The sequence below is a fragment of the Planococcus citri genome, chromosome 5 (genome assembly GCF_950023065.1).
Source record: "Planococcus citri chromosome 5, ihPlaCitr1.1, whole genome shotgun sequence".
Classification (NCBI taxonomy): domain Eukaryota; kingdom Metazoa; phylum Arthropoda; class Insecta; order Hemiptera; family Pseudococcidae; genus Planococcus; species Planococcus citri.
Genome location: NC_088681.1, coordinates 2,981,187 through 3,002,903, shown reverse-complemented (window position 1 = coordinate 3,002,903; position 21,717 = coordinate 2,981,187). Strand labels below are relative to the sequence as shown.

At 34.6% G+C, this 21,717-nt stretch overlaps 1 protein-coding gene across 1 annotated transcript in view; it reads left to right on the top strand.

The window, feature by feature from the left end:
• Positions 1-21,717, top strand: part of DIP-gamma (Dpr-interacting protein gamma) — a 268,534-nt gene that overhangs the window by 135,978 nt on the left and 110,839 nt on the right. Inside the window, exon 3 of the mRNA XM_065366972.1 lies at positions 19,206-19,413. Within this exon, the coding sequence (XP_065223044.1) occupies positions 19,206-19,413 (208 nt within the window). The remainder of the gene's footprint in view (positions 1-19,205; positions 19,414-21,717) is intronic.

Sequence of the window (21,717 nt, the reverse complement as noted above, 5' to 3'; positions counted from 1 at the left end):
CCATATTGAACTCTGTGGATTTCTCATGACATTTTATTTCTATAAGCTCAGGGGTGTTGAGGCGATGACCTTTTTCCGCAATATGTAGAATTTGTATTCCTGAGTCAGGTAAAAAGTTGTGGCCAGAATTAATGAGATGATCAGCAAAGTTACTTTTTCCCAGATGATTATTTCTCCAAGCTGCTAAGTGTTCAATTAACCTAATTTTGAAGCTTCTCCCTGTTTGGCCAATATAGGTAGCTGAGCAATTGTTGCAGGATAGTCTATAAACACCACTTTTTTCCATTTTGGGGATTTTATCCTTGGCATTACACAATAGCGACCCTAGGGAATTCGTTGAAGAGTAGGCAATCTGAATGTCATCGTCATCATTATGTTTGAACACCTGAACCAATTTTGATGTTGAATTTGCATGGAAATTGAATTTTTTGAATTTTTTCTTCCCACGCTCATATATTAATTTAGAATTTATTCTCATTAAAGTTTCGTATTGTAAAAGGTGTTTTTTCAATAATCAAAAATGTGCGAAAAAGGTGAAAACTACACGCGAAGTTCATATTCTATCATTTTTGGGAGGAAAGTTGTACTCACCTGAAACAAAGAAAAATTAAGGTGGATTAGTTATAGTTATAGAATTATTGATCAATCAACAGATATACATAAAATGAAGTAATAATGGTAAAATGCCAAAGTAAAAATTCTGACAATCTCCATGCTTAATAAAGAGTCTTAAATGAATATAAGTAGATACACAAATAAAGTATCATAAAAATTCTAAAATTGGCTGTGAAAATCACTTGGAAATATCAAGAAAACAACGAAAATTTGAGAAAATCTCTCATTCGAGTATAATTTCACACAGACGACTTGTAGGGGGAGAAAGTAATTATCTCATGTTCTCGTCTGCAATGTAGGAGGTGGATTGCATATTCGAACACATTACTTTTGTTGATTCTTGATATACTTAATTGCATTTCTTCACATAAATGCAATTATCCGCCAACATCATGTCCTCTGGCTCTTTCCTAAGGAGCCTCGTGAACCATAACAAATACACGATTTAACGGGGAACTTGATATCGTGAAGCGCAAAGTCATAAAATAATAGAATACGTCATAAGTTGTCCAGGTAGGAAGCCCTGATGGTAGATCTTCTCAGGGTTAAAGCGTACAAAGGAAATTATGACATCAATTAGCCAAATGATAAGTTCATGTATTGATATCGTAAACACGTAATATCACAGGTTGCTCAAATCGTATACATGAATGAGACTTCTATAATTAAATGATAATTATAAACTTCTAGTAGAAAACGTAATAAATCGAATGTGTAATATGGTGACAGGCTTTCAACGTTTTTAGTTACATATTGAGCCCAAAACCGAAAAGCTCATATACAACCCCCTGTTGGGGTCTTGGTTAAGGACAACGCGTTCTTTGGATTGCCGTGTCTACTGACGAGCTTTTAGCCCCGGTGCCAAGTGCTAGTTACATTCCACGGTTCCTCATTTATGATCCTTCATGACTTATATCCCACAATACAGTGGAAATATAAGAACGCGTAAGGCAAGACTCGATATGTTGGTCCATGATGGATGGGATAAGTTCCAAGCATCCTTAGAAAGCGTATCCGCAGCATAAATTGGTATTTGTAAGTCTTTGGAAAGCCGAAACTCATTCTGCAAACTAATTTCAGTACCCTACAAAGTCAACTACAGGTGGATTTTGAGTCGTTTTGAAGCTTCCAGCGACCTTTTCAAAATTACTGGAGCCTCCAGTAGATTTTTGAAACTTGAAAACGGAGATGGAAAGCCGAAATTTACTCTGCACTCCAACTTTAACACCCTCGGAAGACGACCTCAGGTGGGTTCAAGTCATTTTGGAACCTCCAGCGACTTTTAGAAAATTACTGGAGTTTCCACCAGATTTTTGAAACTTGAAATTCCAACAACATTTTATCAAATGGAGTCAGCAAGCTAAAATTTACTTCGCAAGCTAATTACAACACGATACGAAGTCGACTGCATGGTGGTTCCAAATGATTTTGAAACGTCCAGTAACTTTTTGGAAATTTCTATTTTCCAAAAAACGCCATACAACCTTTCAAAAAGTCGCTGGAAGCTCCAAAATGACTTGAACCCAGCTGAGGTCGTCTTCCGAGGGTGTTAAAGTTGGAGTGCAGAGTAAATTTCGGCTTTCCATCTCCGTTTTCAAGTTTCAAAAATCTACTGGAGGCTCCAGTAATTTTCAAAAAGTCGCTGGAAGCTTCAAAACGACTCAAAATCCACCTGTAGTTGACTTCGTAGGGTACTGAAATTAGTTTGCAGAATGAGTTTCGGCTTTCCAACTCCGTTTTGAAGAAATGTTGCGGAATTTCGATTTTAAAAAATCTGCTGGAGGCTTCAGAACTGCTCAAAACAGGTTGAAACAATCTCCAATCAATTTGGCATGTCGAAAATAGAGTATATCCCAAATTTCATCTTTCTGGTAAAATTTTGATTTTTTCCCCTCATTCTTGGCCCAAATTTGATTTTCAAAAATTCACCAATAATCGAAAACCGCACTTCAGCACTTGAAATTTTGGCAGTTGATAAATTTTCACCTGATCTTCTGATCTACCTTTGTACGGTTTAAAAAATTTCGTTTTAAACACGTATTGATGCAGATTTTTCTCAATAATATCTCGACAGAGGAGAAATGATGGAAAAACAGCATTAAAATTTTTCACATTGATTTCAGAAAAAGCTCCCACAACCCAATCTTGTTCCATTTTTCACCTGTCGAAGAGTCGGTCTGCAGGACTTACGAAGCATACTGTACACTGCCGAGAACGACTATTCCGCGTTTAGGAGAATGTGTTGAAAAAAAAAAAAAAAGGAGCAGAATAAAAAGTACGACAGTACGAGAAATTTCATTCGAACAAATGTTGCGTAAATTTCAATCCTCTTGTCGAGGTATTATCTGCGAGCAACCGATAGCAACTCTCTCCGTCTTCGTATTCTCTACTCTCGACGACAAGATAAGTATACGAATGACGAAAGAAAGTGGTAAATAGTCGCCGACAGTATCAAAGGCAGACGAAGAGAAGAAGAAAAAAAAGAAGAAAAAAGTACACGTATTACAACCGTATGTATGTGTTGTGTACTAGGTTCAATGAATCCGCAACCACCTTTTCGCTTCTTTTATTCTCTGTATCGTCGAATAAGGTACGAACGAGTATATTTACACCCGATGACACGCGAATCATTGCGAGATGGGTGAAAAATACCTACGTCTTATTGTAACCGTATTAAGTCTTTGTGATACGAGAGAGACGAGGAAAGGTAGCAGTAAAAAAGCATCTGGCTCGAAAATTTCTCATAATTTGCGTCAACAAGCAATAAAGCCGGGTACATCACTATCTTCTCTACGTTTAACCTGTATTGTATACTGTATAGGCCTACATAGAACGAACGGAACCGCAAGTTTGATTTTTTTTTCACCCCTATATGCTGGCTGTTTTCCGCTTACAAATTACAAAAATTATACCGCAGCGGCGTTTCGTAGTAAGAATACTAAATGCGTACGCACGGCACCTGGCTTATAAATTTTGGCTAAAAGATTTGCCAAAGTATACGCGTCAACATCAACGCGAAAGAGAAGTATCTATTCTTAATAGAATAAACACGTTTAACGTGATTTTATATTTTATGAAATTAACTGCCGCTCGCATCGCGGAAGCGACGCGACGACGTATAATACGCTATTAAATAACAATAAAAATAAACAAAAAAAAAAGCAGCCCGCCTAGTTCGCTATTATTTTATGTATTCATTTATCGCTACGTAAAGTCTGACAAATTAGCTATTCAAAAAGGAGATCCCTTTGTTACAAAGAAGAAAATTATGTTAAAGTGTATAGGAAGAAGGAAAAAAAAAAGAAAAAAGAATACCCAGTAATCGGATATTTTCCGCGTTCTTTAAAGGTTAAGAGGTCGAAAAAACATTTCCAAGTGTTTGAAAAGGCTAGAGTAGGCCTTTTTTTCGTACGTATAGAAGTATGTGTTATGTACATAATAGCGGATGTATTTTTCCTGTGTATACTACGAAGAAAAAACAGCCTATAAAAATCCCTATTACCGAGCAAAATATAAGCCGGAATTTTTATTTCAATCAACGCTCTCGGTTCATGTGTTTTTATGCATCGAACCCGGACCATCTTCCCTTTGTTTTCGTAAAATCTTTACTTACATATTATTTTTTTTTTACTAGCTCTCGTTATACGTACGAAGTGATGGTGTTAGATCAAGGCGAAAATTTTGACTTTACTGCATCGTATTTTTTAAAACTTTTCCCAAAATCGTTTAAGAGAATTCGATCGAGTGATGTAGGTGAGTTGAGAAGAGGGAGAAGGCAAATGGCTCGAATTTAGGAGTGTTTTGAATCACCATGTGAAAGGGTTCCATTGAGATAGCGAGGTGATAAGAGTGATTCTTATCTATAACTATACTCCGGTATATGACGATAGGGATAATAGCACCCTCCTCCCCCCGCCGATCTTCTGGGACAACTTTTTTCTTAAAAGGGAAAACGGGACATCCAAAGGAACATTTTGAAGCAAACTTTCCAACAAAAAATAGTTGGCCATTAGAACAAAATGGTGGTCATTTTGATCGACAGGTCAGAGGAAATTGCAGATTTTGCTTTGCAACATACAACTCGCTCGAAATTTTTAAAACCGTACAAAGGTAGATCGAAAGATCAGGCAAAAATTTATCACCTGTCAAAATTTCAAGTGCTAAAGTGCCTTTTTCGATTTTTGGAGAATTTTTGAAAATCAAATTTACGTCTAAAAATGAGGTAAAAAAATTAAAATTTTACCAAATGGACCAAGAAGGCCGAAATTTGGGATATACCCTATTTTCGACATGCCAAATCGATTGTAAACTGTTTCAAACCGTTTTAGCAGTTCTGGAGCCTCCAGCAAATTTTTGAAAATCGAAAGTCCCACAAAATTTTATCAAAATGGAGTTGGAAAGCCGAAATTTATTCTGCAAACAAATTTCAATACGCTATTCGAAGTCACTGCAGGTAAATTTGAAGTCGTTTTGGAGCCTCCAACAACTTTCTGAAAATTACTGGAGCCTCCAGTAGATTTTTGAAACTTCAAATGTCCCCAAGGTTTCATCAAACGGAGATGGAAACCCAAAATTTACTCTGCAATTCAATTTCAACAGCCTCTGAAGACGACTTCAGGTGGGCTCAAGTCATTTTGGAGCCTCCAGCGAATTTTTGAAAATTACTGGAGCCTCCAGTAGATTTTTGAAACTTCAAATGTCCCCAAAATTTCATCAAACGGAGATGGAAACTCAAAATTTACTCTGCAATCCAATTTCAACAGACTCTGAAGACGACTTCAAGTGGGCTCAAGTCATTTTGGAGCCTCCAGTGAATTTTTGAAAATTACTGGAGCCTCCAGTAGATTTTTGAAACCTCAAATGTTCCTCAAAATTTCATCAAACGGAGATGGAAACCCGAAATTTACTCTGCAATCCAATTTTAACAGCCTCTGCAGACGACTTCAGGTGGGCTCAAGTCATTTTGGAGCCTCCAGTGAATTTTTGAAAGTTACTGGAGCCTCCAGTAGACTTGAAATTTCCCAAAATATCATCAAATAGAGATGAAAACCCAAAAATTTATTCTGCAAACTAATTTCAATACGCTACGAAGTCGACTGCTGGTGGATTTAAAGTCATTTTAGAGCCTCCAACGACTTTCTGAAATTTACTGGAGCCTCCAGTAGATTTTTGAAACTTCAAATGTCCCCAAAATTTCATCAAACAGAGATGGAAAACCGAAATTTACTCAGCAATCCAATTTTGACAGCCTCTGAAGACGACTTCAGGTGTGCTCAAGTCATTTTGGAGCCTCCAGTGAATTTTTGAAAATTACTGGAGCCTCCAGTAGAATTTTGAAACTTCAAATATCCCCAAAATTTCATCAAACGGAGATGGAAACCCGAAATTAACTCTGCAATCCAATTTTAACAGCCTCTGAAGACAACTTCAGATGAGCTCAAGTCATTTTGGAGCCTTCAGCGAATTTTTGAAAATTACTGAAGCCTCCAGTAGATTTTTGATACTTGAAATTTCCCAAAATATCATCAAAGAGATGAAAACCCGAAATTTATTCTGCAAACTAATTTCAATACGCTACGAAGTCGACTGCTGGTGGATTTAAAGTCATTTTGGAGCCTCCAGCGACTTCCTGGAAAATTACTGAAGTCTCGAGCAAATTTTTGAAACTTGAAATTCCCACAACATTTTATCAAATGGAGTTAGAAAGCAGAAATTTACTTCGCAAACTAATTTCAATACGATATGAAGTCGACTGCATGGTGATTTCAAATGGTTTTGAAGCTTCCAGCTACTTTTTGGAAATTTCATTTTTCCAAAAAACGCCATACAACCTTTCAAAAATTCGTTGGAAGCTCCAATGCGACTTGAAATCCACCTGCAGTCGACTTCGTAGCGTATTGAAATTACTTTTCTGAATGAATTTTGGCTTTCCATCTCCATTTGATGAGATTTTGGGTACATTTAAAGTTTCAAAAATCTACTGGAGGCTTCAGGGATTTTCAAAAAGTCGCTGGAGGGTCCAAAACTACTTAAAATCTACCTGTAGTTGACTTTGTAGCGTATTGAAATTAGTTTTCAGAATAAATTTCGGCTTTCCAACTCCATTTGATGACATTTTGTGGGAATTTCCAGTTTCAAGAATCAGCTGGAGGCTCTAGAACTGCTCAAAACGGTTTGAAATAGTTTCCAATCAATTTGGCATGTCTGAAATAAGATATGTCCCAAATTTCAGCTTTCTTGGTCAATTTAGTAAAATTTTTGATTTTTTCCCTCATTTTTGGCCTAAATTTGATTTTCAAAAATTCACCAAAAATCGAGAAAGGCACTTCAGCGCTTGAAATTTTGACAGGTGATGAATTTTTTCCCGATCTTTCGATCTACCTTCGTAAGGTTAGTGAAATTTCGTGTAAATATTTGCCAAAAAAAAGTTTCGAATTTTTTTGACTTCAACCTGTAAAGTTGTTGGTTTTATGAAAAAAAAATCTGTGGATGTTTCAACCTCTCTACATTGCCTTCAAATCAATTGTCATTCTGGGAAGTCCCCTTCCCCCTCCCCCAAATAATAAAAAAAAAAATGAAAATCCAATAGTTTCATATTTTCAGGGCGCATACTCAATTTTTCCCAAAAAGTGACAAAAAAAAATTGATCAAGTCCTCAAAAAAGTGACAAAACAATTATTTGAAATAAAAAATTAGCAAAAGAATAAAACATTACAAAATGAAAATGTTTTAGTTTTCAGTTTTAAAAAGTTAAACTATTTTGTAACGTAAACAGAGACTTTGACAGTTTCAGCAAAGCAAGTGCTTTCTCGCAATTTCTGGAAAAAAGTGACAGTTTTTGAAATTTTTCACCAAAAAAAAAAAAAAACACGACGATTTTCAACAATTTTGCCAAAAGCCAGAACTTTTGTCAATTTTGAAAAACGAGTTGACAGTGTTTGGCAAAAAACAAAACTGACAATAATTTTGACAATTGATAAACATGAGAGGCTTCTACGCAATTTTTGTAAAAAGTGGGCCTTTTTGGAATTTTTGTCAGTTTTTGAAAAACACGAATTTTCGTTCAAAAGAAAACATCGTTTTTGGCAATTTTTGGCGAAAAAAAAACGTTACTTTTGAACAATTTTTGAAAAAAAATTGAACCTTTTCTGGATTCTTTCCAGGAAAGAAAACGACAAATTTTTGTCAATTTACGAAAAACAAATTTTGAATTTTCGCAAAAATTCGTCAAAAATAAAAACAGATGTAATTTTTGACCAGCTATAATCCATCCTCGATAATATTTGAAATGAACTTACTATAGGCTGTAGCAACTCCCAGCATTTATCAACTCGAAAATAAGAATATTTTCATCGCGACGGTGGTTTCGTTATCGTAAGTATAATACAATACGAGTATTTTGCAAAAATACAAATTCATTCACATTTCACGCAAATTATGACCCATTTTCGAAAAACCTTTACGACGACGATGCATAAGAAAAATTAAATCTCCGGCGACGACGTTTTCTTATAGGTTTCAAGTTTCTTATATTTATATACTTAAGTATTATACATAAAATAATGAAACGATCTCTTGAAATTCCACATCAAAGGGAGATTATTATTCTCGATTGAACGATTTTAGTAGATAGTATTTTCGTCATCACTTATTTTTTTCCCTCAACCATAAGAGGATATTAATTTATATTTCGAAATTTGAATTGCTAATGCGAATCTCGCTATACATTTTATCATTTATTTCAAAGATTATACTACATTTTATATAAAAGTTCTTCCTTCGGAAAGTTTGTTTATAATATTCGATAGGTAAAATTAAGGCATTAAATACCACCTCCTCGTACTGCTGGAGTGCTGGAGCAAGTAACGAGAAGGTATACCTATATAAGCGACAAAGCATACAAATTATCGAAAATTTTTCGACAGCTTTCAAGCTGTGTGTTGTTTTTTTTCATTAATTTTAATTTTTTCGACAAACGATAAGAAAAAATGTTACGAAAAGTTGAAAAATTGAAAGATTTAAAAATAAAAAAGTTTGACATTGAACGTGAAAAAGGGATCATTTTTATTGTAAAAATTACACGAGCGAGAAATAAACCAATAATATAACCGTAGGTTAATTCTTATAAACGACGACTCGATAAAAAAAAAATACCACAACGAATTAGGCGGGGGCTTTATTTTATGATTTTTTCGAACTGTATCTGGTTGTATACGAGCTTCATAAAGTACTCTATAATTTTACTTTTATCTGTAGTTATTCCAAATCAATCGTAACATTTATTAATCAATTTATTTCACTTAAGATAAAACCTGCAGCAGACAAACGGCATGAGTGAAAAATTCACTGTATAAAGTTACTACAGTAAAGTTGCAAGAAAAAAAAAAAAACACATCGAAGTAGAAACGAATATAACGTCGACGTATTATAAATTCTCAAATAACTCGGTTGGTAACGTTTTCACAAAGTTTTCTATCTACCAACCAACCAAAGAACGAAATTCTCGAGAAACATAAATTCACAGAAGTAGATTTTCACGTCTTTCAAAATACATAAAGTTAATTCCACGCCGAGGGCATTTTTTAACCGGTCGAATTAAAGCAATATGAAAAAGTCTACCTTCTTCGACTGCTGCTCCGATCGTAAGTGCAGGAAGGAGAGGGTTAGGGGTAAATTGTTATGGTAAACATTTCAAAAAGACATATTTCGAATAAATAAACAAACATCATATAATAAAAATATGCAGTATTTAAAACTCGGTAAGCAAAAATTTTGCAAATTTACGAAACCGAAGCGACGACGGAGGAGTGCACTGTATCATGCCGAAGCCTACCTATAGTGACTTCATAAAGTAGTACGTTGGAAGTAAAAGTTTTATTAAAAGTTTATTTCAGAAGTTTAGTGTGAAATACTTGGTTGAATTAAATAAAATAAGTGCGCGGTCCCTTTCATGTTTAACAAACTTTTAATACCTTAAGTTTGTGGTAAGACTATTTAACGCACCGCGCCAGAACTAATGTAATAAATTTTTTCGCCATTTTTTTTCTCAGTTCCTCTTTATCTCTCGGTTCTCGTACTTACCTACTTGAAATCTATGAAAATTATTATTTCGTTTTTAATTAATTTTACATCGGGGGGCTAGATGGAGAAAAAAACCGTATGCGAAAACGGATCGTAAATATTTAAACAATGTAAACGATAAGGATTAATAAAAAAGTTACAAAAAACAAGGATTTCTTACGACGACGACTACGAAGGAGAAAAAAAACTTTAAATATCGTAGTTTTTCGAATAAATTTCAAGACCGTTGTTTTTTCTGCTTTTTTTTTTGCACCTCTGTCATAAACTCCTTATGAATAAAAAGAAAAGTTTTTCTAAAGGGATTCTTTATCATCTTAAACCGTGGGATTTGGTTACACGTTGACATTACCGTCAGTTATTAATCGCCATACACAGGGGAAGTGAAACTACCAGTACGTATACCCTCGAATAAATAAACAAACATCCAGCACTATGTGTACACAACAAGGCCAAACGCTCACACACACACAATCATCATAGGTATAGGTAGGGCAAATGGCGAAATGATCCCTTGGAATATTCTCATCTCGGAATAGACAGCCGCAAAGGGAGGATGAAAGCACTTCGCTGATAGAAGCCTCTTCGAGGGACACTTCCGGCTAACCGCAATGTTACACTCGGATGACGACGAACGATTTCCTATTTTGAGGTGGCCATTGTGATTCTTTTGTGTGGCTATTTGAATGTCTTTTTAACGGACATCATTTACACGACAGTATGGTTTGAATGCACAGTTTTAGCTTATTGGTGTGAAACTCGATGGAAATGATTATAATTTTATGTTTGGGTATTTTTTATTTCTGAAGAGCTCTTGTAGTTTTTTTTTTTTTTTTGGTTGATGTGATTTCTTCGTACAATTAAAATTGCTAAAGAAAGAGTCTCGCCGTTTTCTAAAATTTTCTTTAAAAATGTTAAATTGTCAATAAATTGCTTGCTTTTTTTTGCAAAATAGTTCTCAAAAAGTCCTGCTTTTTGCTAAGTACATATGATCATTGATCAGTCTTGCTTTTTCACAGAAATTCTTGTTTTTTAAAAATTGACAAAAATTTGTCGTTTTCTTTTCCTAAATAATCCCAAAAAGTGCCACTTTTTATACCCTAGTTCTCAAAAAGTCGTAATTTATTTGCTAAAATGATCAGTCTTGCTTTCTGACAAAAATTCTTGTTTTTCAAAAACAACTGACAAAAATTTGTCACTTTTTTGTATTTTTCGGCAATTTTTGCAAAAATATTTATTTTTTGAAAGTTTTGACAAAAAACAGGATCCTTTTAGAAAAGGAGGAACTTCTTGGCAATTTTGGCAAAAAAAATTGTGACAATTCTGATAAAAAACAAGAAATTTTTGACAATTAATTTTGACAGAAACAATTCTTCGCGGGTGTAATCTTCTTGCAATTACAACCACCCAAAAAAAAACTTTTAGATAATTTGAGTAAAAATGGCACTTTTAGGACAATTTTGAGCCCCCATCCCCCCTCCTCCGCTAAAAAAGAGAAGAAAACAGGAGATTTTGATTATTTTGACTAAAAATGTGATCAAGTGTCTAGCATTTTAAAAAAATAAAACTTTCTGAAAATTTTGAAAAAAAAGAAAAATTTTTCAACAATAATGTTTGCATAAACTGGTCCTGTTTTTTTTGGTAAACACTGAAATGAAACTTTTTTTAAATTTTGGTAAAACTCAAACTGGTACTTTTCAACCATTTTGACCAGAAGTAAGACTTTTTCATCAATTTTGGCTAAAAATGTATAATCATGTGGCAATTTTTTGACAAAACATGATCTTTTTTAGCAATTTTTACAAGAATTGAAACTTTTTCAACATCTTTCCACGTAGCACTGATGAGATCGTCAGTGTCCTCGACAAAAGTATCGACATGATTTTACATGATTGTTGATTGAAAAAAGTCAGAACACTATCCACAAAGGGGTTAATCTAACTACGTTTACGATAATTGATTGAAAATTGACACTATTTTCATAAACTATGATGGAAATGCTGATGTCGTCATTCCTGTCTACATTTGTATCTACAGTCATGTGCAAGATTTCGATATATTGTAGATACCTTTGTAGACCCTCTAATCAATATCGAAATTCAGGCCGTCTTGTTGATCCAAAGTTGATGTCTACTATAAGATCGACAAAAGCATCTACAAAATTTTTATCTTGTATAGTTACTTTTGTCAATCTAATAATTGTTGTTGGAAAAGAAAAAAACTCTCTCCTTATTTTTAAGCTTTATATTGCAATGATCTTTTCAAAAAGTACAACTTTTCATCATCAGGCAAGAGCACTTAATGAACTAATACAAAGTGTACATCTTAAAGTAAAGGAGGATGGATGTGTCTGTTTGTTGGAGTGTGTATGTGACTGGTTCCATGTAAGCATTTGAGCAGGTCTATGTCCAAAGGTCCCAAGTCATCACTGAGGAGTTTTTCTTTATTGTTTTTGTGCATGAGTATTGCTTCCCTAATTGGTAGTTCTGATATTCTGGCAACTGGTTTTTCTAGGGCCAGGTTGAGTTCAGTTATTGTGTGTCCAGTTGCTATAATGTGGTCTCCTATTGCTGATTTTCCTTCAATATTGTACGGTGGAACCTCGATAACTTGAAACTCTTTAACTCAAAAACCTCTATTAGCCGAAGCAACCTCCATTCCCTTGAAATTTTCGTAACACTCAATGTTAACTTTACTCGGATAAGTCGAAATTGACTGTACAAACCAGTCGTAACTCGAAGCTAAAATTTTGCCGAAAATAGGAGAAAGCCTCTATAAGTTGTACGTTGTTGGGTGTTTACCTCTATAACTCGAATATTTCAATTCATACTTCTATCTTTTATATGCCCTTACATATCTCAGTTGTAACTCCAAGCTGAACTTTTGCCAAAAAATAGTGAGAGAGCCTCTATAAGTCGTACGTTGTCTGGTGTTTACCTCTGCAACTCGAATATTTCAATTCATACTTCTATCTTTTATGCACTTACATATCCCTTAATTCATTTATTTTGTAAGACCTCTATAACTCGAACACTCTCAAAATCTTACCGGCATAACTCGAAACTGATTATCTCGAAAACCTCTATAAGCTGAATGAATGACCATTCCCCTTGGATTTTGAGTTATCGAGGTTCCACTGTATGATGTTTCTCTTAGTCTGTCCTATGTGAAGTTTGTCACAGCGAGAGCATGTGATCTTATAAATTCCTGATTGGTCAGTTTTTGGGTCCTTGTCCTTGAGGCTTCCTAGTAGGGTTTTCAGTTTATATTGATTAGTTGTGACAGGTTCTAAATCATTTTTCCTGAAGATCTGACAAAGTTTGTTGGTTATGACTAGGTAGTGGGTCAACTTGATTCTTCTATTATCTGGTTTATCTCTTTGGAATGTGGTGATCTCTTTCAATCTTTGTTTGCTTACATGGTTTTTGATGAGGGTGTCTATGGTTCTAGTCTTGTAACCCAGATTGTTGGCTACTCTTTTAATGTGGTCAAATTCTCTCTTCCTATTTCCTAGGCTCAAGGGTAGAGCACAACATCTATGGACCATGCTGTTAAAAGCAGCCAGTTTTTGGCTCCAGGGCTGGTAAGAGTCAGCAGGAATGTAGTTGTTGGTGTGAGTAGGTTTCCTATACATGTCATATTCCAATTTATTGTCTTTTCTGGTGATTAGGATGTCCAAGAATGGCAGTTGTTGGTTGTTTTCATATTCATAGGTGAACTTGATGGTGGCATATTGTTTGTTCATGCTCTCAAGGAAACCATTTATGTTGAAGTCCTCTGGTACAATGCTGAAGATGTCATCAACATATCTAAACCAAATCTTGGGGAAGTCTTTTTCTATTTCCTTCAGTTTGGTTTCCAAGTGGCCCATGAAAATGTCTGCCATGAATGGTGACAAAGGGTTCCCCATTGCTGTTCCTCCTCTTTATTGGTAGAACTATCCACCATATTGGAATATGGTTTGTTTCATGCATAGTTCTGTGAGGTTCATGAGTTCAGCAATCCTATTGTCATCAACTTTGGCATCAGGAAGACAACCTGAATTTTGATATCAATTAAAGGGTCTACAAGAGTATATACAAAATGTCGTCATCAAGTAGATACTTCTGCAGATCTTGTAATCGACATCAGCCATCTAGTTAATATTGACGAAAAAGATGATGTTTATTAAAAGATCTATCAATTTTTTTTAGAAATTTTGAAGTGTTGCCGACTCATTTGTCGATGTCTGAGTTGACAACACAATCAGAAAAATTGTCCAAGTCCAAAATAAGATGAACTGAATAAGATTGAAGGTGTACAATACCCTAGCAATACCAATGATGACTTATGGAAGCGAGGTATGGGCACTGAAGAAATCTGATAAAAGAAGAATAATGGCAGCAGAGATGAAGTGCATGAGGAGAACGGCATGGCAGGAGTGACTCTCAGAGACAGAGTCCCATCTGAGAAAATAACAGCAGATCTTGGAGTGAAGCCAGTCATGAAGAAGATAAAACAGTATAGGAAAGATTGGAGAAATCATGTCAAAAGGATGGAGGAAACAAGATCACCGAAACAGGTCCTTCAATATACACCAACGGGGAAGAGAAGCAGAGGGAGACCAAGAAGGAAACTCACGGATACCTCAGGCTCATCCTCAACAGGTTCCACACTGCAGCAGACAGGCCAACAGGCCTACCGCTTATAAGGAAACGACGACGACGACGACAACGAATATTCTTTTAAGGCATTTTCACTCAACAGCGGCAATGGTCTAGTGGTTAGGGAATGTGACAGAAGCTAGTATAGGGCAGCGGCAACCTGGGTTCAATCCCTACCCAGGGCAAGTTTTTTTCTTTCAAAAAAATTTTTTAGGATGAAATATTTTTGAGAATAATTTTACTTGAATCAAAAAAAGAGTTTTGGGCACATTTTGCTCATTTTCAATCAAAATTTGCCTCTTTTACACTCAAAAAAATGACACCAATGTTGAGACTTTGTTGAGACAAAAAATGAAGGGAGACGACAGTCAATTTTGATATCAACTTCTCACTCATCATGTATTGACATTGGTGTCAACAAATGTCGTGTCAACAAGTGACAGATTGGAGATCTCGTCTTTTCCATTGACTTTGGTATCACTTGTGCTATGCCAGTTCTTGATAATTTTGAAAATTCTGACAAAACAGGATTTATTTTTGGAAATTATTACAAAAATTGAACCTTTTTGACAATTTAGAAGAAAATGGATCTTGACAATTTCAACACAAAACAGGGCCTTTTCGACAACTTTGGCCAAAAACAAGACTCTTTCCATTAATTTTGGCTAAACATGAAAATCATCTGACAATTTTTCCACGAAACAGGGCCTTTCTTACAACTTTTTGGCCAAAAGCAACACTTTTTCCATCAACGTTGGCTAAAAATGAGATCATCTGACAGTTTTAATAAAAACATGATCTTTCTTGGCAATTTTCAGAAAAGTTTAAACTTTTTTCGTTAACTACTTTGGATAATAATTGAGGTTATTTGACCACTTTAACAAAAACAGGACTTTTTTGGCAATTTTCACTTAGGTAATTGCTAATTGAAACTTTTTGACAATTTGGAGGAGAATGGATCCCGACAATTTCAACACAAAACAGAGCCTTTTCCACAATAGGCCAAAAGCACGACTTTTTCCATTAGTTTTTGGCTAAAAAATGAGATTGTTTGACAGTTTTAATAAGAACAGGATCTTTATCGGCAATTTTCAGAAAAACTGAAACTTTTTTTGACAATTTTCAAAAAAAGCTGCAGGACATTATGCGACGATTTTGAGAAAAATGAGATTTTTTGACAGTTCTGACAAACACAAGATTTTTTTGGAAATGTTCACAAAAACTGAAACTTTTTGACAATTTGAAGAAATAATGGATCCTGACAATTTCAACACAAAACATGGCCTTCTTGACAATTTTGGCAAAAAACAAAACTTTTTCGTCAAATTTAGATGAAAATTGAGCTCATCGCTGACAATTATGACAAAAACAGGACCTTCTTTTGGCCATTTTCATAAAAATTGACACTTTTTGACAATTTGGAGGAAAATGGATCCTGACAATATTTTCAACACAATACATGGTCTTCTTGACGAGACTTTTTTTTAATAACTTCTCGAAAATTGAGAAAGATTTGCCTCCAAAGCACTCCGAACCTATGACTTTGACAGGGAAACAAAAGTTTTTGGCACTTTTGTCAATATACAAGACTTTTTTTTTGGTAACCCTGATCAAACAAAAAAAAAAAAAAAACTTCTGGGCAATTAGTGCGAAATTTGGCATTTTATAATACCCTCTTATTTCGATTATTATTTGACGATTATTCGACTAAACGATAACTCAACTAAGAGTTGCCCAACTCTCATAAAATTAAATAATTACTGATAAATAAAGACTTCGTCGTTTTCAAAAATCACTAAAACTACAGTAATTTTTTTTCCTCCGATCGAACTAAAGGTCTTTCTTTATACTGTGTTTGAACATTGCTTCGACCTTTTCGACATCTAATTTCAATTTTCTTCAAAAAAAAAAACTCGATCACAACACGAAATCCGTCGTAGGAGTTTTTACATAAATAACTTTTACTAGAACATCAACAACTTAGGGTAAAGGAAATGTTCTATTTTCAAAAATTGTTTCTGGTAAACGCAACCTACACGTTCCTTTAGGTTTGAAAATTTGAAATACGCAGTAAGAACGCCTACATCACGTTATACAAAATTAAAATTACACCGGGCGAAAAGACAGAAGGATCTGTTTGAAATGAAATTTCTTGACAATTTTGGAGAATTATACGTCTGTGTAGAGAGAAAGTTTGAAATCACGAGGAATTTAGTGTACTAAAACGAAAATTTATTGAATTCTCCCCCTCTCCTCTTTGATCATACCCGAATTTCATTTTTCAAGAAGATAGAACCACTGATCAATCGTTTGTAACCGAATAGATATTCGACTTCAATATTTGTACTCGTACATCGATCTCAAAATGCAGGAAATAAAATATAAAAATAAAGCTAGGAGAAAATCCCAGCCAAGAAGGACCGCTGCAGCTGCACTGTCGAATATTACACTCCTTATAAACCGCCATTCGTACACGTAAAGGTATAACGAAACACTACTCGTAGCCTATATCACCATACCTACCTATATATACCGGAATCGTTATCGAAAAATGAATTATAATATTTTTCGGTTCTTACGCATAATCTCACGTACTTTATAAATCCGTGCCGGGATCTTCTTTTCAACACGTTGTGATTTATAGAATACTTTACAAAATATTTTCCCAGCTATGAAATTCCTTCGCCGAAATACTCGTACTTTCGCACTGTCCGCCGCCGCCATTTTTACTTTATTTTCTAGAAATGCGCCAGCACCTGCCTCTCCCCTCCGCCGTCCACTGCGAATTTTTCAATTCGAAAGGAATCAACGAAACCTCTCCATAACACAGGCGCGCTGCTCGTTTACAAAACTCACAATTACCCTTTAGAATGTTATTCAATTATTTATTGTTTCCAATTTCCTAACGAAAGTACCTTACAAATACTCTCTCTCTCTTATACCCTGCCCAGCTCTTCTGTTCATCTGCGCTTTCCCCATAACACAACCAACTTAAATAGGCAATCTACGTATTTGTCTGCGTGCGAGTGTGTGTATTTGTATGTTTTTCTTTTTTCTGAACTAACACCTGCGTATAATATTATGTAAATAAATATATTTTTTTTACTTCTCAACGCCACCGCCGCCCGCACTGGCTCTGCTGGCTCTTTTCTCTCGTTCATTCGACGCTGCTATCCGCATAAAAAGAAAGAAGAAGAAAAAAAACACGTAAAATTCCTCGGCTACTTTTTTAACCACCACTGAGCGCGTGTAATTTCCAACGTTTATATTCCATTTTTGGTAGCTCGAGATAAAGAAAAGCAAAAAAAAAAAATCATTTTCTTTTTAATAAAATTAACTTTTTAGAAATATTTATACAAGACGAGGTTTGTCGCGAACCAGGTTAATTTCACCATCTTCTCTGTGTGTATCTAGTCGAATTTTTTTATACGCATTTAAACAAAGCTGGGGCAAAAAAAACTCAAATAAAATAATTTTAAATTTAATATAATTAACCGCAACCTATAATAATTTTAAAATAAAAGTAAACTTCTCGTATACACGAAAAAATCAACCAAAACAGGATTACGTTTAGTATAAATACTGAAGAAGAAGAAGAAGAGAAAAACACCAAAGTAAATACAAGTAGGAGAAAACCTATCGCTAAATATTAGATTCGACGTTTCCCTCGTGTTTTTTCAATCTATTCGTTCGATTACGTTAAGAAAATTTCATCTTAAAAATTTATTTGATTGCCGACCAGAAAAAAAAAGCGAGAAGAAAACGACGTTTTTAGGAGGGTAAAATCAAAAGCCGAAAAACATTTATTTGACGTTTCTTTTACTTGAGAAATATGAAAAAAAAAACACTATCGGGTCGACTCGCGTATCCTTCATATTTCGCGTTTGACAAAACGATATGAAATCTGCGAAAAATTCGTTTATTTTCATTTTTTTTCTGCCACTTTTGCGTTTCGCACGACTTACGACTGCGGTATAGTTGTGCGAAACTGCGAAACGAAAATTGCCAATGCATAAGGGCTAGAAGGAGGTGGAGAAGGGTAGAAAACATCTAGCTGTAAAGTACGTGTATTAAAATTGTAGTGGCCTACTTCGAAAATGAAAATTCAAACGAGCTTTTTGATGCTCAAAAATTGGCGAAAAATTGAAAAATTATAAATGTTTAAGGGATGAAATTAGAACGAAAACTGGATACGTAAGTGTATGTGAAGTTTTCCGTGCAAGAAGTGAGAAATTTAAATAGCAGGCAAAATTAGGAAGGAAGTAGCAGCTTTTTGCTCTTTTTTTTAGAAATATTGGTGAGATGGAAATTGAAAAATTTTCAAACTCTTTATGAAATTCAGAAATATTCACCCTCCTCTCTCGTCTTGAGGCATGGAATATAAAAATTAACGATGAACTACGAGTATATCTTGTAAACTGCTGAGACGAAACTTTCGAAAATTTGATTTTAACCCTTCTACACCAAATCTGATCATCGTCAACTCTACATCGATAGAATATAATTCCAATGCGAACTAATTGATGTTGCCAGTTTGTCAGAACACAATTTGAATCGTCAGCTGTGGTATTTCATCTTTCAAAATAAATTTCCAAGTCCTTATAAATTTCCAAACTATAATACAGGCACGAATTGGAAAACGAATGGGAAATTTTGGGCTTATGAATTCGCGTATCTTATAGCTTCTTCTTCATTTACCTACACGTACAGATGCGAATAAAATAGGTAGCGATGAGAAGTTTATAAAGTGTTGATACATCGTGAATTACACGTAACTCATTTGATACGTTTGAGTTGGTGCGGAGCGATGCGAGCTACAAGCTTAAACGAAAAAGACTTTTAATCACGGTCTTGTTAAAATGTTCGCAGGTTGGCTGGTTGAAAGCAGAAGATCAAACAATTTTGACATTGCACGATAAAGTGGTAACGCATAACGTGCGAATTAGCGTCACGCACGATAACAGGAGCACATGGCAATTACACATCAGACAAGTTAAAGAATCGGATAGAGGTTGCTATATGTGTCAGATCAACACGAGCGTCATGAAGAAGCAAATAGGATGCATCGACGTGCATGGTATGTGTTTTTTTTTCTCATTTTTCGTAGACAGTTTATTATCGTATTTTATATTGTTAATATGCGTAAAATTTGTAATAATAATTATGTGAAAACAAAACGTGCTATTTTTAGCATGTCAAAGACAAAGATTATCTAGTGGTTTGTTATTGAACATAAATTTTTACATTATTCACACATCTTTCACAACTTACATAAAAATATGAATGTTCAGCAAAATAACTACCTAATATTCCAAAGTTAGTATCGCAAAACTAATTCAAGTTGAGAGATAACAGAACAACATGTTACCAAGTACCATAAGAGAACAAATACATAATAAAGTAGAAATAAAACTGAGCCTTGTTACAAGCTATCGAAGGGGGTGTGGCTATGAAAGCCAGCTACGACTAGGAAATGGTTGAGTTTTACCAACTCTCCTACGACACATTGTCTAGATAGGTAACAATAGCCACACAAATAGGTATTAAAATACAGAAATTTACAGGAAATTACAAAAGTGCATATTTTACACAAACACTTGTTGGATGTTTTGACAAAAAGTATGACTTTATTGCAAATTTGTCCGAAATACAAGAGCTTTTTTTTACGCAATTTTGGCTTAAACTGAACTTTTTTTGTCGAGATTGTTATAAAATCTAAATTTTTGCAAAAATCGCATAAAGTCTTACTTTACTGTTTTTTTTTACAAAAAATTACCAAAAAAAGGTCACGAAAAAGTTTTTTTTTTGTCAAATTTTTTTTCCTCAATAAAATTGTATACATAACGAGAGGCGAATTAAAACCATGTTGTGAGACAGGAGGGAGCTAGTTACGTCATTTTGTTGATACTGATGTTTTCAATGTAACTTTTTTATGATCCATTGGCAAGTGTATGTTGAAGGATTTCAAATGTGTTGACAAAAACTGCTTCTTTGGATCATTATAATGCGACAATAAGATTATAATTCAATATGGAGGTAGGTAGATTCTTGATCAAATTGAGAGCTTCTTCTTTTAATACAGTTGGCAAATAACTGCGCTTTCTTTCAGGCGGAATCATGGCATTATTATGGACGTTCTTCACATAGACTTTTCAAAAATTTGGCCAATCTTTGCTATTGCCGTTGAATTCGGGTATATTGAGCTTTGGTAAGGAAGAGTCCTGATAAGGCCATTTTTTGGGCCCTGCACAGTTTTTGACTCAACTACTCTTAAAATGTTGTAATAAATGTTCCAAATATGAATCCGTGGTTAGTTAACCCAAAATTACCATTTTTTTGGACTCCAGGGGTTCCCAAAGTTGTGAATAAAAAATAATTTTAGGAACCACTGAGTATTATTTTCAAAAACTTTTCAAGCATAAAATATCTGTTTAAACCTGATAAACGTTTCGCGAGGTGATTTTCCTATTTTCGACCTCAGGGGCAGAAATTGAGGGGGTTTCAATTTTTGGAAAATTTTGGAATCGCCATTTTGACCTTACCCCTTTGAACCCCGCTAAAAAGCTTTTTACAGTATATTAGTATTCGAAACACAATATAAAATACAATAATAAACTGTCTATAGTCGAGTCAATAACTGTGAGAGGCCCAAAAAATGGCCTTATCGCGACTCCTCCTTTCAAGTCTTGAAGATGGTTAAATGTTTTTTCTGAATTAGCGAATTTCTTAGACTTCGATGTAATACCTACATTGAATTGGGATCAAATATTTACAATATTATTGTCTTCTTCAGAGCATACTAATAAATTTCTGGAAACGTCATCAAATTTGATTCCTAAGTCGTGTGTGTCGCGCAATTCCGTGTTGATGATTTCTGGAATTGGTATTACTGAATTAATGTCAAGCTTTCGAAGATTGCTGAGTAAGATGTTCAATATGTTTCAATTATTTGGATTTGTTGAAGTCAAAGAGCTACAGTAAAAGCTCGTTGTAACGCTTTCGTATGTATATCACACTGATTTTGTTATAACGCTGATTTCTTCCGGTCCCTTGACATCCCCATTTTTACCAATGTAAAATTAATCGCGATATAACGCTCATGAGTGATTATAAATCGCGTTTTAACGCTCTAAAATTTAGGAAAAATCAGATTTTTTTCATAATTTTAACAACAAAAACCCAATGTTTTGCAAAAAAAAGCTCACTCATGTGTAAAAAATTATCACTTTCTGAAAATTTTGTCCGCAAAAACAATTTTTTTTGCAATTTTTGTAGTTTTGATTTTTAAAAAAGCAAAAAAAAACATTTATGGCAAAATTTTGCCAAAAAATCATTTATATTATTCTAGAAGACCTCAAAATCAAAGTAAGATTTCAGATTT